The sequence below is a fragment of the Chaetura pelagica genome, unplaced genomic scaffold, assembly GCF_000747805.2.
Source record: "Chaetura pelagica isolate M959 unplaced genomic scaffold, ChaPel_1.0 scaffold336, whole genome shotgun sequence".
Taxonomy (NCBI): Eukaryota; Metazoa; Chordata; class Aves; order Apodiformes; family Apodidae; genus Chaetura; species Chaetura pelagica.
In genome coordinates, this window is record NW_009953652.1 from 1,246,600 (window position 1) to 1,260,725 (window position 14,126).

The window sequence follows — 14,126 nt, forward strand, 5'->3', positions numbered from 1 at the left end:
GGAAAGGGAAGCATATATTTGCTCTGCTCTTATATTCTTTCTTAAGTATCATTTGTGGCTACTCTTGGATTCCAGCTATCAAGCTATGTAGATCTACTGCAGCTGCTTTTGTTCTTATGTAATATAACTTACAGAAGTATTTATGGTCACTTTCACATGCTAGAATTAGAGGTACAAGCTTGCTGCATGAGTAATTACCTTCCTTCTCTTTGCCTTTTAACACTGTAAACAATTGCAATATGCTGCCTTACACCACACTTATCTGTCAAATCAATTACTTTGCATCTACTCTATGCTGAGCTGAAATATTCAGATAAAAGTCTTTCAGTTATTACTAGGGCAGGCACAGGCATCGACAGTTGAAGATGTACCTCAAATTTACATTACATATTTAAAGTACATTTTTAAAATTTACAAGAGGCTGCATGATACAGTAAATTAGTATTTCTAAAGTGTATTTACACTTAGATTACACTTTTAAAGCTGTCTCTCTATCACAGGGTAACAGAACTATAGCATAAGCTAGTATGGGCTGTAGTACCAGAAGGAATTAAGCTCTATTATGGGCAGGAATTAATAAATTCAGTTTTCTTGCAGACTGTAGGCAATACAGGCAGATCACATTTCAGGTGTTTGGGTTTTGGTGTGTTTTTTTTAAAAAAAAACAAAACTAAACACATTACACAGGAAAGCCACCAGATTTCTACAAATGGTAGAAATCCCATCTCCTCACACACTTGACAAACAAAAGAAGACAAAGCAGGTGAGCCTTGATGTAACCTTGATGTAGTTCAACAAGCAACATGGTTTAAGACATCATTTCAGTTTGGTGCTTAGATACTTATGATAGTTCTGAGAGAATTATTGAGTGCGAACACAAAGCTGACGGTGCTACTTTCTAAGTGATCATATGGGGAACTCTATCTGTGCAAAACCAACCACACAAGCCTATAGCCTTGAAGCAAGTATAACATTTCTCTTGCCATCTCAGGTCTGGGAAAAGGGAGACAGAAAAATGCGACTTTAAGGATATATTTTCCATGTGCAGCACAGATAAAACATATGCACCTAGTTTTCCCTGCTAATAGTTACTGCAAATACATGTCTAAGATCTGCATTTATGGGGTTGGGGGGGGGTTAGGTTTGGGTTTTTGCAATTAAGTTATTAAACATAGTTGCCTGATGGTTGCCAATTACCTCAGTTCTCCATTTTACAGAGTCATTCAACAGTCACATAATTCACGTTAATTTAACTCCAACTCTCCACGCAAACTTTATCATAGTAATTGTAGGAACCAGAATAATAGAATCATCATAGAATCATTCAATGGTTAGAGTTGGAAGGGACCTTAGAGATCATCTAGCTCCAACCCCCCTGCACAGGCAAGGACACCTCCCACTAGATCAGGTTGCTCAGAGCCTCATCCAACCTGGCCTTGAACACTTCCAGGGACAGGGCTTCAACAACTTCCCTGGGCAACCTGCTTCAGCGTCTCATCACCCTCACACTGAAGAATTCCCTCTAATGTCTAACCTAAATCTCCCCTCTTGCAGTTTAAAGCCATTACCCCTTGTCCTCTCACTACAAACCCTTGTTAAAAGTCCCTCCCCGGCTTTCCTGTAGGCCCCCTTCAGCTACTGGAAGGCCACTATAACGTCCCCTCAGAGCTCTCTTCTCCAAGCTAAACAGCCCCAACTCTCTCCCCCTGTCTTCATAGCAGAGATGCTCCAGCCCTTTGATCATCTTCATGGTCCTCCTCTGGACTTTCTCCAGGACCTCCATGTCCTTGTTCAGTTGGGGACTCAAGAACTGGACACAGTACTCCAGGTAGAGTCTCATGAGAGCTGAGGAAAGGGGGAAAATCACCTCCCTCAACCTACTGGCTACACTGCTTTTGATGCAGCCCAGGACACAGCTGGCTTTCTGGGCTGCAAATGCACATCTCCAGTGCATGTTGTGCTTCTCATCCACCATCACCCCTAAGTCCTCCTCTGGCCTGTTTTTGATCCATTCTCCACCCAGCCTGTATTTTTCCTTGGGTCTGCTCCAGTCCAGGTGCAGAACCTTGCACTTGGCCTTGCTGGACTTTATAATAAAAAAAATCTCATTTTATTTTAAATTTGTCACATTATTTAATGCAATAGTTTGCCTCAGATGAGAGCTTTTGTGGTTGCTTAAAAACAGCATTCACTTTAATTGCTTTTTAAGCACATCTAACTGTCCCTCTGCTGGTAACACTGGAAAAAACTATTTTGGCTTTCTTACATGTTACCTGTGAGCAGCTTCCAATTTATTTTCAGCAATAGCAATCCCATGCTGCCACACATGCTGTTAATGGTTACACCTTCCAGTCTCACTGACCAGAAGTTTACATGTGACAAGATGAGCTTTGCTAAGGACCAGTATGGAAATCAGCATAACATGTTCTGGAACTGATTTTTCAGTTTTTGTTTGCTTTTTCTTGTGTTTTTTAAAGAAAAGGAAAAAAACCACACCTAACAGATATACTACCATTAATGATTATACTGCAAAATTAAGTGTACTCAAATCTTAGTAAAAAAGACAACTTTTAAGTTGCTCAAGGAATCTTCTCCCAAATGCTTCTTAGAATGGCTAATAATGAAGTCTTAATACAAGCTAGTATTGTTTTCCTACGTGTCCATTTTAGGTACTTCAATAGCAGACACTGCCTTCTCAGCTTTTTTTTTGAAAGGAAACTGAAGCACAAGACTAGACAAATACCTTTTCCCTGTAAATCCACTTAGACTATAATTTATGTCAAGGTCAAGCAACAGAATTAGAGAACATCTGTGAAGAATTCAGTTTTCAGTAATCTGCTCAGCATTACAAAGAATACCTGAATCAATCAGCCTCTGCCATTGATTTTTTCAGCATTATCCTTCACATACCCTAATCTAAAATCACTTACCAGCAAAACATTTACATAGTCTACACTCAAGTCTTAACAGTCACAGCCTGTTTCACAGGACCAGTTCATTCCTAGAGCAGGTCCAACCTGTGCAATGGCTCAAGCACAGGGTGTGGGGAGTGGGAACAGGCTGGCAACTTGAGTATCAGTTGTTTTTTTTCACTGACATTGCAACAGCACATGGTATTTCTCCATTGACTTTGCAATAGGATTAACTTTCCAGTCCACGTTGTTTTAATTGTTTTAACACAAATTATTTTGCTAAGTAGAAGTATGCTGAATGTACTGAGGAGACAAGAAGAATTCACTGGTGTTTTGGAGCAGGTTTATGAAAACATATTGGCTGGGGTAATTCTTCTGATGTTTCTCTCCAATGTAAATTCATAGTCTGGGTTAGGTAAACCAAACTACAAGTGGTTATCCTTATTTTTAAGCCATAACATGTAGATTTGCTCTGACTAGGGTACATTTTTGCTAGTAAGATGTTATCTGGAAACTAACGTGAGAAGCTAATAATATCTGTCAAAGCACAAACACTGCTACTAGAAACCAGGGAAACTTTTGCACATACAAACAGAATTAGTCAAGAAACCTAAGTAGCAACTATTTTTCTTAAAACAAAACAAACAAACAAAAAAACCAAACAACAACACTAAAAAAGACCCCTAACCTTTAAGTGTCTTTACGCTTTCTAGAGCCACAGAAATAAAGGAGATCTGCTTAACTGAACCCAAAAGTTGTTCTGCAAATGCCGTTTCGGACAGCAGACAGATAGGGCAAAAATTTCTGTAACATGGAACTGTAAATCAAAACTTTCTGTTCAAAATGAAACGTATCATGAGTGTGTCTTAAAATTGGCATGATCAAGAAAAATGCTGCCACTGTTTCAGCGGTTACATTTAAGCATTGAGTGTTAGCAACTTTGAACTGCCATTTCTGGATATTTATCTACATTCTAAAGTAGACAAAATTAAAGCCTTAATGGGAGCCCTGCTTAGGGACTCATATATTTTACGCAGTAATACTGTTTGCTGTAAAATCATTAAACACTCTGTAATCTTCTTTGTTCTCCTTCTTTAGGCAATGACCTCTGATTGCTTTCCTGCATAACTTCAAAAGAAAACACAGGGCATGCTTTCACCTATAGCAAACTACAGACTAGGAGTAACAGCATTTTCCAAAGGGAAGAGGGATTGAAGAAAAGGAAGGGGAATTTCATCCTCCTTTCCATGGGTAAGTGCACTAATTTCTAGCCTAGTTTATAGATGGCATGTCAATAGAACATAATGGCCTATTTTAAGAAAATAGTTGTTCTAAGTGAACTGACTACTGCTAGTACATAGTATAATCCAAGTCCATTGTCTGGGTCTGGGTTATTCATCTTTATTAGATGAAGCAAAGCCCACCTAGGTTAAAAAATAAGAGGTAACCTGTTTAGACCAGAACATTTCAGGACCTTAAAGACTCACAGATGGGTATAACTGTAGAATCTGAGAGTCAAACTGGCTCCTGCTTTATTTAGATATATGGCTAGTTGGTGCTTTTAGGGTTCAAGATGGACCAGAGCTGGAGACCCACAGGACCAAGCTAGTAGAGTCTACATTTTCATTTAAAAAAAAACACCAAAAGCTTTTCACTGGATTTAATCCAAATTCACTTGAATCAGATGCTGCTAAAAAGCAGCTGAAGTAATAGAATATCATTTTTCTATTTAGATACTTAATAAAAAATTAGTAAACTTAAATCATCCTTATATACCAAAATACCACAAGCTAGTTGAATGTTAAAACCAGTGAAGTGATGTACACTTCAAAATACAAGGCACCATTTAAAATTACTCTGTCCTGTTCTTCCTACTGACACCACCAGTTTACTCACTTGTAGCCATGATACCTGGAGGACATGCTGGTATCCCGTGATCAACTGCCCATCTGTAAGCTCCTTCACCAACTAAAAAGCTAGGAGACACAGAAGAGGGAATTTAAACAAAACCATATAACGATCCCCCTTTTCTTGCATTTTTTTTTCTATTTGTTTTGGTCATTTTAAAATTGTTAGCTGTCTACATTTCACAGAATGTCAGCTATAATTACATTTGGCAAACTTACGTAATTTCATTAAAAGACTACGCAGCTGTGACATCTAGCATCAGATAAAAATATGTGCTATTAAATTTAAAATTAATTACCAAATAGCACCAGCTTTTTCTTGCAGCTAAAACAGGACAAAGCTGTCTAGAGCTTTGCTCTCTGTAACAACTTAGTAAGATCCTGAAGACTGGCAACATGGGATAAATGAGGTGAGAACAGTAAGTTCTTTCCAGTAAAGTCAGCCAATGCCACAGGAATATCAAGAAGTCCTTTGAGAAGTATAACACAAGCTAAAAATAAGCCTTATTTAGAAGGATAGAGGTCTATTTCATGGAATTTCATCAAGCATTTGGAAATTAATCAAGTCTACTAATTTTTTGTATATTTGCAAAATAAACTCAACAGTTTGAGAAGTTATTTTCTAGCCAGTACTGAACATTTTACAGTAGTGAGACAGTATGCACTGTGACAACGTAACTTTTGGGGTCAATAGGTAACTTCAGTTATCTATGCTGTTTCCCCTGAAACAAATCAATGTGATTCCCTGAAAACGTGGCAGTTAGAAATCACACATTTTCAGAAAGCTGCTGCGCATCACTACCAACAACAACACCACAATAAAGGACAACAATTTCCAAACTTAACTTCATCTCTCCCTTTTTAAATGAGAATGAAACAACCACCTAATGGACACAAGAAGTAAAGACTGAGCATCTAAAGCAATTTCAAAAAGTTTTATAGGAATACCAGAATTTTGAATAAGAGGTTAAACAAGTTAGGTCAGCTACAAAGAAGTCCCTGGGGCTACATAGTACTACAATTTCTGAGAAAATTATTGATATAGTACATATGTTGGCATTGATGCTGTGATATAACACTTCATAGTGTTTTATCTGGCACCTGCAGCTCTCATTTTGAGGTAGTACCCTCTATCTTCTTTATGACTTAACCAATATAAGAGGTGTGTCCAGTTTTTTCTTGCAAAAATCTTCAAAAAAAAAGTTTATGTAGATGAGAATTTGAACTGTTAAATAGATATTTACTCCCATTGTTAGTGCAGCAACAGATAAAGGTGATCTTGCAAGATATTGTCGACTAAGTTATCGGGTACTTTGGGACAATTCCAGCATCACCTATTTGGTAAGCTAGTGATCAAGAAACAACCTGTCTGTTGTTTGCTTAACATACCAAGTCTAATAAAATAGTATTCTCTATTGAGTAAAAGAAGGTTTTGGTCTTTAAAAGAAAAATTGTATACCAACACTACATCCTCAGGAAGCAAATAAACACCTCCTGTTAAAAAAAAAATAAATTACACAGAGAGGAAGGGAGGAAGTATAAAGATTCAATATTATGAGTTTTATACATCATAACTTGAATAGCACAGGTCAGTCAGAAATACTGCATTTTACAAGCAATCTCACAATTGATTTTTTTTAATACTTAAAACTGGTCACTGGTATTTATGAAGAGCCCAAAAAAAGCACTCAAGAATGTCTCAAAACTTAAGTGATGTGACTTTTACTTTACTCACACCTGAGTCCTTAATTCCTAGATCTCCCTCTCTCCTACAAGATGAGTACAAAGTATTTTCTAATTCTGGTCCCAAACAATGGCTTTACTAGTTAAAGTGGACATCTGCTGCTGACATCTAATTATACAATTATAATACCACAGAGATCATCCACCTTTTTTAAACTTCTTCGTCCAGATGTCACGAAACGACAGCATAATGACAGAAAAGTTCAAATAAACAGTTCACAAAAAAACCCCACAAAAAGCAGGGTCTCAGTGCTTTGTTGTCTGTGCTACCTCTACAGTGTTTCCTACAAGTTGATACAGAATTAGTTAGCAAGAGACTCCTACAGGTGTCTCCTACAGCATGAATTCAGTTCTGCAGGTAGTAAATATGTGTAAGTCTAAGCAACACAGTCTTTACATCATCCCAAAAATCAAGTTCCATGGTCCAGTAGAGCACACAGCCACACACACAGTTGTACAAGCCACAGATGAGAAGGTGGAGAGAGGTGGGAACCAGCAGTCTGGCACTAGGGAACTGCTGTAGTTGCTCTAAGAATCATCCATGTAGCCATGCAGAAAAGCTGCAGCAGGCAACATGGCAATATTTAAGCAGACATTAAACCAAAACTTCTTCTCAACAGCTACCATGGAGCTTGATTTATTGGAAGAGGGAAAATAGGGAATCAACCCAATGGGCAACAGAAAGCAGCCAAAATCCCACCAAGTCTCAAATGTCTTTAAGGTAATTCAAAATACAGTTTTCCAAAGGGGTGAAAAACCCCAAAAGCAAAGGGTGAATGAGTTTGTGCTCTGCTACTCCAAAAGTTGGTTATGTGCAAACAAGATAAAAATATATTTCATGCAAATACATCAAATGAAGTATACTATGTAGTTGTTACAGGCTCAAAACACACAGAAGATGAAAAACATCCTCCCAGCAAGAAACCTATGCTTGGATGCACTTTCTAGTTCAAGGCAACAACATCATCTTAACAGAAAATTAAAACAAGTCCCTAAAAATGGGCGCTTTTTAGGCTATTTTTTCCAAGAATGTGGTTATCCTGGTGCTATTTGTTGTAGGGAGACAGGCCACACCAAGTGGCAGAAGAAGGCTGGATTCATTTAAGTGGGCAAGGCGAACCTGAACATAACAAAGCTCACTTTGTAACACGTATTATAAAACGCAGCGATCGCTTTGAAACCACAGTTATAAAGAAGCAACTGTTCTGCAGAAACATAGAACAGAGATAAAAGGTGATGCAGGTCTTCACTGTAGGCACTATCTTGACTACACAGTGCCCTACAAGTTACCCAACATACATATTCTTGCCTACAGTACTGTAACACTGAAGCAATTACAAATTCCTGTATACCCAAAGGGGAAAAAAACCCCACAACCCTAAGAAGGGGTTCTTTCCCATCTAGAGTACTATTAATGCTGAAAAAGGGATACAAACATGAATTTAAATAAGGAGCTCTAAGAAAGGAAACATTTAGGTGTAGATATGTAAGAATTGCAGGATTGTACAAACACATTTACAGCAAACAGATGTAAGTAAGTCCTTTCCCTTAGGATGGTCAAAGTTTCAGCATAGGAAACAGAAAAAAAATCAAACTTATTGCTACAAAACATCTCATTTATTATTCAGTGGACTGAAAAACACTTGCAAAGATCCATCCAATATGTAACTGTGTAATTATTGTTTTCTTTTGTAAAGTTATACAATGAACAGGAATATCTTACATGATGTTATGCAGCATTTACAGGTTCAGTATTTTCTGTTCTTGCATACACAGGCAGAGAAAATCCTAACATCAAGCTGAATAAAATATGACAGAAAGATGCAAGGACCTTAGAAGTTTCAGAAAATGCACTCATGCATTCAGGGATTCTTTACTTTAAACTTTTAAAATTTTAATTTGAATAATGGATTCTGTGTTTTCAACAAGACTGCAAGATATTGACCCAGAATGAGAGTCTACAGAGCATTTTCCATCAAATTGGATACGTCAGCTAGGACGCTCAACCACTTCTTCTCAATAAATACCATTTCAGAATAAATTAACTCACACTCATTAGAATTTCTGCTACTAAAAATTAGAAATGTACAACTTTGAATTGATTTTGAACTGTCACCATAAAAATGGGTGCCGAACAGGGGTAAACAAGCCAAACTAACTGCCTCCAAGTAGTCTTTTATAGACAAGAATATCCATAATGCCACTTTTACTAATCTCACAGTTCCTGAATTTTTCTTGTATGGTCATGTGCCAAACTTTATGGACAGAAGACATGAAGCTGGATTAGATCATGCTATAGAAACAGTTTCTACCACTAGATTTCTTTAACAAGAAAAGTTCTTATGCTAACCAGTATATGGAAAATGTCCCAATACACTCTATGTCCATGAGAAACAAGATGCAACTTGCATATATTGAAAAAGTAAAAAATCCTGACACTTGGTAGGAATGTGAAAATACAGCTGGCTTTGATAATTTGAGAAAATATATATATACACACACACACATATATATATATATGCACCCAGCTTGCGCAGGAATGTATTTCAGCCACAAAACATGCCAAATCAGAAAGGCAAGGCATGAAATTGTTCATAGTCATCACCTACGATGAACATGAGCTCTTTCATTCTGGACTTGGGATGCCCTTTATGTACAGAATATACTAATTTGCTCTACTAAAACACTTTCAAAATCTAGAATGGGGAAAATAAAATGAAGGTAACTCAGGTCCACAACATTTGCACAACAAATTGTATGTGTTGGTTCCAAAGACAGCTCACCCCTCACCTCTAGAGGCTGAACTTCCCTGTCTTTAAAAGCATCTGCTAGACAGTATCTTGCACAGCATTTGAAAGATTTAGTCTTGTTCTTTGAGGGCTAGAGGATATAGTTTGTTTTCCATTCAGTTGCTTTTAAAATAATAGCAGCATGTACTAGGTCAGGAAGTTCCAGCAAACATGCTAAAGTGCCCAAGACACTGTTGTCCTTACAACAATTCAGAGAAAACACTGATGATACAAGACAAAATTAAACCACAAGTGCTTGCTCTTGTAGCTCACTTCAGTGCCAGGTTCTAGATGACCAAAAAACCCCACCTCATTTAACACTGTCTTTAATGCGACTCAGCTCAAAGCCACTTTTTCCTGACATCTGAAGAAGTTAGCTACTAACACCCATTGAAATTCAAGTTTCTATTCCTTAGGAAACTTCTCCTTTTTTTAAAAAAGGAGCTATTCCACTAACTTTCTTCAATTAAGAACAGAGTTTTAAATGCAAAAATCAGATTGTCGATAGCTTGGCTTCAGGGTGGCTTTTCTTGATCTATGACCTTCGTTTGCAGCATGACACGACACTGAAATAGTGCTTTTTCTCACCGTTTAAATTGGCTTATTATACTATCCAGATACAGAGTATTTGGATTATTTTACAGAGTAAGAATAACATAAATAAAATTTATGAATCAAAATATGCATATTTTTAACTGTTAGCTTAATACCTCTGCAAAAACAGAGTAATACAACCCATCAGTTAGCAAACGGCAGCACATTTCTGCAACATGCATGATAACTGAGGATAGCAATCAATATGAAAGGATTACTCAAGTTCTCCACTTGCCAATTTAAATTGCTAATGAAAATAATATGGTTTTAAGAGCAATTATTTCAGACAAGTTTCTCAGATTATTTCCAAAATGATGCGACAATATTTAAGGTTGCTATGCATTTATTAGTTACCTCTTCCATCTATTATACTCATCTCAATAAAGGAGTGCATGTTTTCATTGCAATTGTAAATGCTATTAAATCTAGCTTTCAAATTACTTTCCATTACGGCAAAAGTAAGAGGTAGTTACTAAACAATGCACCTTTCCACACCATAACTACAAAATCAAGCGACTAAGGTAGGACAGGAGGAACCTTTTATATACCATTTAGAACTGTGTTGCATCTTTTTAAAGGTGGACAAAGGCAAAGACCATAGAATTTTATTTTAATCTTAATATATTTAGGGATTTTTCAAAATGCTAGAGTAACAAACATTAAGAATTCATTACGGTGTAACTGGAAATGATCACACACAGAAATTATCACAAAATTATGTTGCCATCTATTCATAATACTTCATTCTACCTGCAACTTCATTAAGTGTGCAAAATGTCTCAAGATCAGAGACCAAAGCTTATCTTTTTAAAGGCAAACTATCACTGGTATGTAAAATAGCACCAGCCTTCTTGGAATAGGATATAACCTTCAAATATTGCAAAAAGTAGAGACAAAAGACCAAAGTAAAGTCAAGCAGAACAAAGCAATTACCAAGGTGGAATTCTGCCAGCAGAGAGTTTTCCCTTCTGCCCTTCACATAACAATCTATTTGCAACTGAAACTGGATTCTTGATTCCTGAAAAATTAGCAAAAAATGGGAACAAAACATTACAATTTTTTTCCAGGTAGCATGGTAGTGTTAATTTGGACAATGGAAGTCAGCTTCCTTTAATTCCCAAGGCTTTGCCAATTCATTAAGAGTCACCTTGTGGTGTTATGCTTCACATTATTAATAACTTTATCAGTTTTTCCTTCACATGTCCTATCAGTGGTGGCAAGGCCTTCTAATCCACATACACATCACTTTTAAAAAGGAAAAGAGGGGGAAAAAAAAAGAAAAATAATTATATTGAAATATTAGGAGTGACCTGCTGTCACAGAAATCTCAAATTAGATCTGCGGTATTCTACAGGCCAAAGATGGTTTCTGAGCATTATTTTTTCAAGATGGAAAGAGCATGCATTTGGATCTATCCAGCCAAAACAGGAATTACAGAATTCAGACATAGATTTCTCCCCCTTCCCCATGGTTAGAAGGATACATTTTGTAACAAACAAGCCTTGAAACACTTAATTTTACTATTTATTTTAGTTTTATATCTACATAAGGAAGTTATTACCATGGTTTAGAACTATTCTAGGATAAAAAACAAAGCTCAAAATGTTGTCAGAAGCTATTCAATAGTCACAGTTAAGGCTGTTCAATGCACATATGACAAAACCTCAAGAACCTCTCTTTGAGACCGTATATCTATATTTTGTACTGAAAGCTAAAACTAGACACACAAAAAGAGAAGCACATTAGTTCTCAGATTAAATAAATCCCACATGCAAACAATCTAACCTTCTAACAGCATCACACAAAATAAATCCAAATGTAACTGATCATGTGAGAGAAATTTCAATTTAAAAATCTACAGTATACAGAAACCTTATGTCCCAAGCAAATAACTTGACGAAGAGCAGCTGAGCCCACTCTCAAATACATGAGAGGTTTCAGTTTGGAGGCTAGCACCCTGCACAGGCATCTGACTCTAGAAACCAAACTTTGGTCCCTTAAGATCCTAATTTGACCAAAGTATCAATTGATGCTATGATAAAACTGCATACCAGTAAGTAATTGTAATCTGTTTTATTTGGTTGTTGTTTTTTTTTTAACAATTGCATTTTATTATCAAGTTATCATTCTATTAACTCACTGAGAAAACTCACTCCCATTGTGAATGCTGTGTAGTATCACCTGACTGTTCTGAATCTAAGGTAAACTAATAAGACAATGTCACAAAGCAAATTAACACAACACAGTGTTTCAGGGGAGAAGAATGCCCTCCTCATTTTTAAAGGGGGCAGAATTTATTTAAACAGGGCACTATTTACAATGTTGTCCCCCCCTCCCCAAAAGTAACAATGAAGAACAAAATTGGGTTTTGCACTTAAATCAGTAGTTAGCTTTGTAATACATAGTTAACATACCACTCAGTGCTCCAACTGCTCCAAAATTTAAGGACTTTCCATCCATTATACTGGCATCACATTCTATCTCACCCAGAAGGTTTAGGTTAGACCCCAATCCTGCATTGGTAAAAGGAGAATCCTAAAAATAAGAACAAAACACTGTAAGGCCATATCCACAACAGACTAGATCAAAACCTTCGTATAACTGATCTGACAACACAGATCTTGGTGCAGTGCACTTTCTTATTCTAATACTTTAATATCACACACACACACAACACCAAACAAAAAAGCAGCAACATGAACAGGGCATCTCACATTACTTTAATAGGTGCTGCACACTCCCTAAAAGGTGCAATATATCTCAAGTGCAGTAATGTGCTCACATAAAAAACCATCACCCAACAATTTAACATTACCACCTCTATGCAAGCAACAGCCTTTCAACATGAGTGAAAATCTCATCCTCCCTTCCCTAAAATACACACTTAATTGGATCCCTAACCCATCAATTTATTTAAGTAACATCTAATAATCACTGCATAGACCACATCTACCTTTGAAACTCTTAAACATGACACAACAGCAAAACAGAACTGTACCTTTCCTTAACATTCTAAGCCTATGATTGCAGCTCTGCTCACAGAAGAAATAATTAGCACCAGTAAGAATTCACTTTAAAATTTCTATTTTATCATTAGCATAAGGACAGTTATTATTGTGGTCTGGAAGTATCTTGAATAAAAAACAAGACTTATGTCTCAGGAAGCATGGAACCACATTTAATAAACTAATACAAAAAAACCCCTTATTCCTCTTTCATTAGCACCTTCTGTATCTTCTTGCAAACTCAAGGCTCTCAAACAAGAAGTTTTGCATGATAGAATTAAACAAGTCCAGTTTTGCCTTCTAGTTCGACTAGAGCTTCTCCCTGACTTCAAAGACACAAAGTTTTAAGGCAGCACAGTTTCAGAGTGTCACTGTCAGCTCAATACAACCCCTTCTAGATGCAAGCACGAAACAGATACAGGACAGAGAACAGCCTGGAACAGCCACACAGTAAAATTTCAAGAGATGCTGCATGCTTTCAGAGTTTCATATCTGTTTTATTACAACAGTATTACAATCTGATGCAATGAAGACAATGGTTGTCTGGACCACATGTGAACACGTCTATGAATTTACATGGTCCTACTATTGATGTACATGTAATACAAGCTGAATCAGGAAACAAATCTACCGGAAACGGATGAAAGTTCTTTCTTAAATGTTAAGTGAACTGGCTCTTTTTTGTACATGCTAATTTTTAATGAATACAATGAAGAAAAAGAAAGAACACAGAAATATAAAATATACTTAAGTCTTTTAGCTTTTGTTAGCTTTCAAATGAGCACGTAGTGAGCAAATTTGAAACTTGTTTTGCAAGATGTTGATTCTAATTTAGAGATACTTAAGTGTTCTTAGTGTTTGAATAACCAGAATGCTATCTTCCTGAAGAATCATGAATACATAATACACAATTAATACATAAACATGAAACAGACTGTAATCTCTCTCTTATGCTCATTTTATACCACTCATTTTTCTGTTTTTCCTTCTGAATCCAAGTAGCACTAGATTTTACCCCATTTTATCCCACACCATAACAAATCTTCAAATTCAGTCTATATTCATTGCATTATTCATTTTGACAGCTACGTCTCACAGCAAATAAGTAAATCTGAAAAGATTTTAAAATAATGTAACATTTGCAGATTAGTGCACAGGGAAGAAATGTCCCTAGAA

The 14,126-nt window shown here is 36.6% G+C and overlaps 1 protein-coding gene across 1 annotated transcript in view; it reads right to left on the minus strand.

Moving 5' to 3' along the window:
• TASP1 (taspase, threonine aspartase, 1) overlaps positions 1-14,126 on the minus strand; it is an 82,376-nt gene that overhangs the window by 58,006 nt on the left and 10,244 nt on the right. The window contains exons 4-6 of the mRNA XM_010000178.1: positions 12,360-12,480; positions 10,879-10,963; positions 4,809-4,888 (exon numbers count right to left, since the gene is read on the minus strand). Of these exons, the coding sequence (XP_009998480.1) occupies positions 4,809-4,888; positions 10,879-10,963; positions 12,360-12,480 (286 nt within the window). The remainder of the gene's footprint in view (positions 1-4,808; positions 4,889-10,878; positions 10,964-12,359; positions 12,481-14,126) is intronic.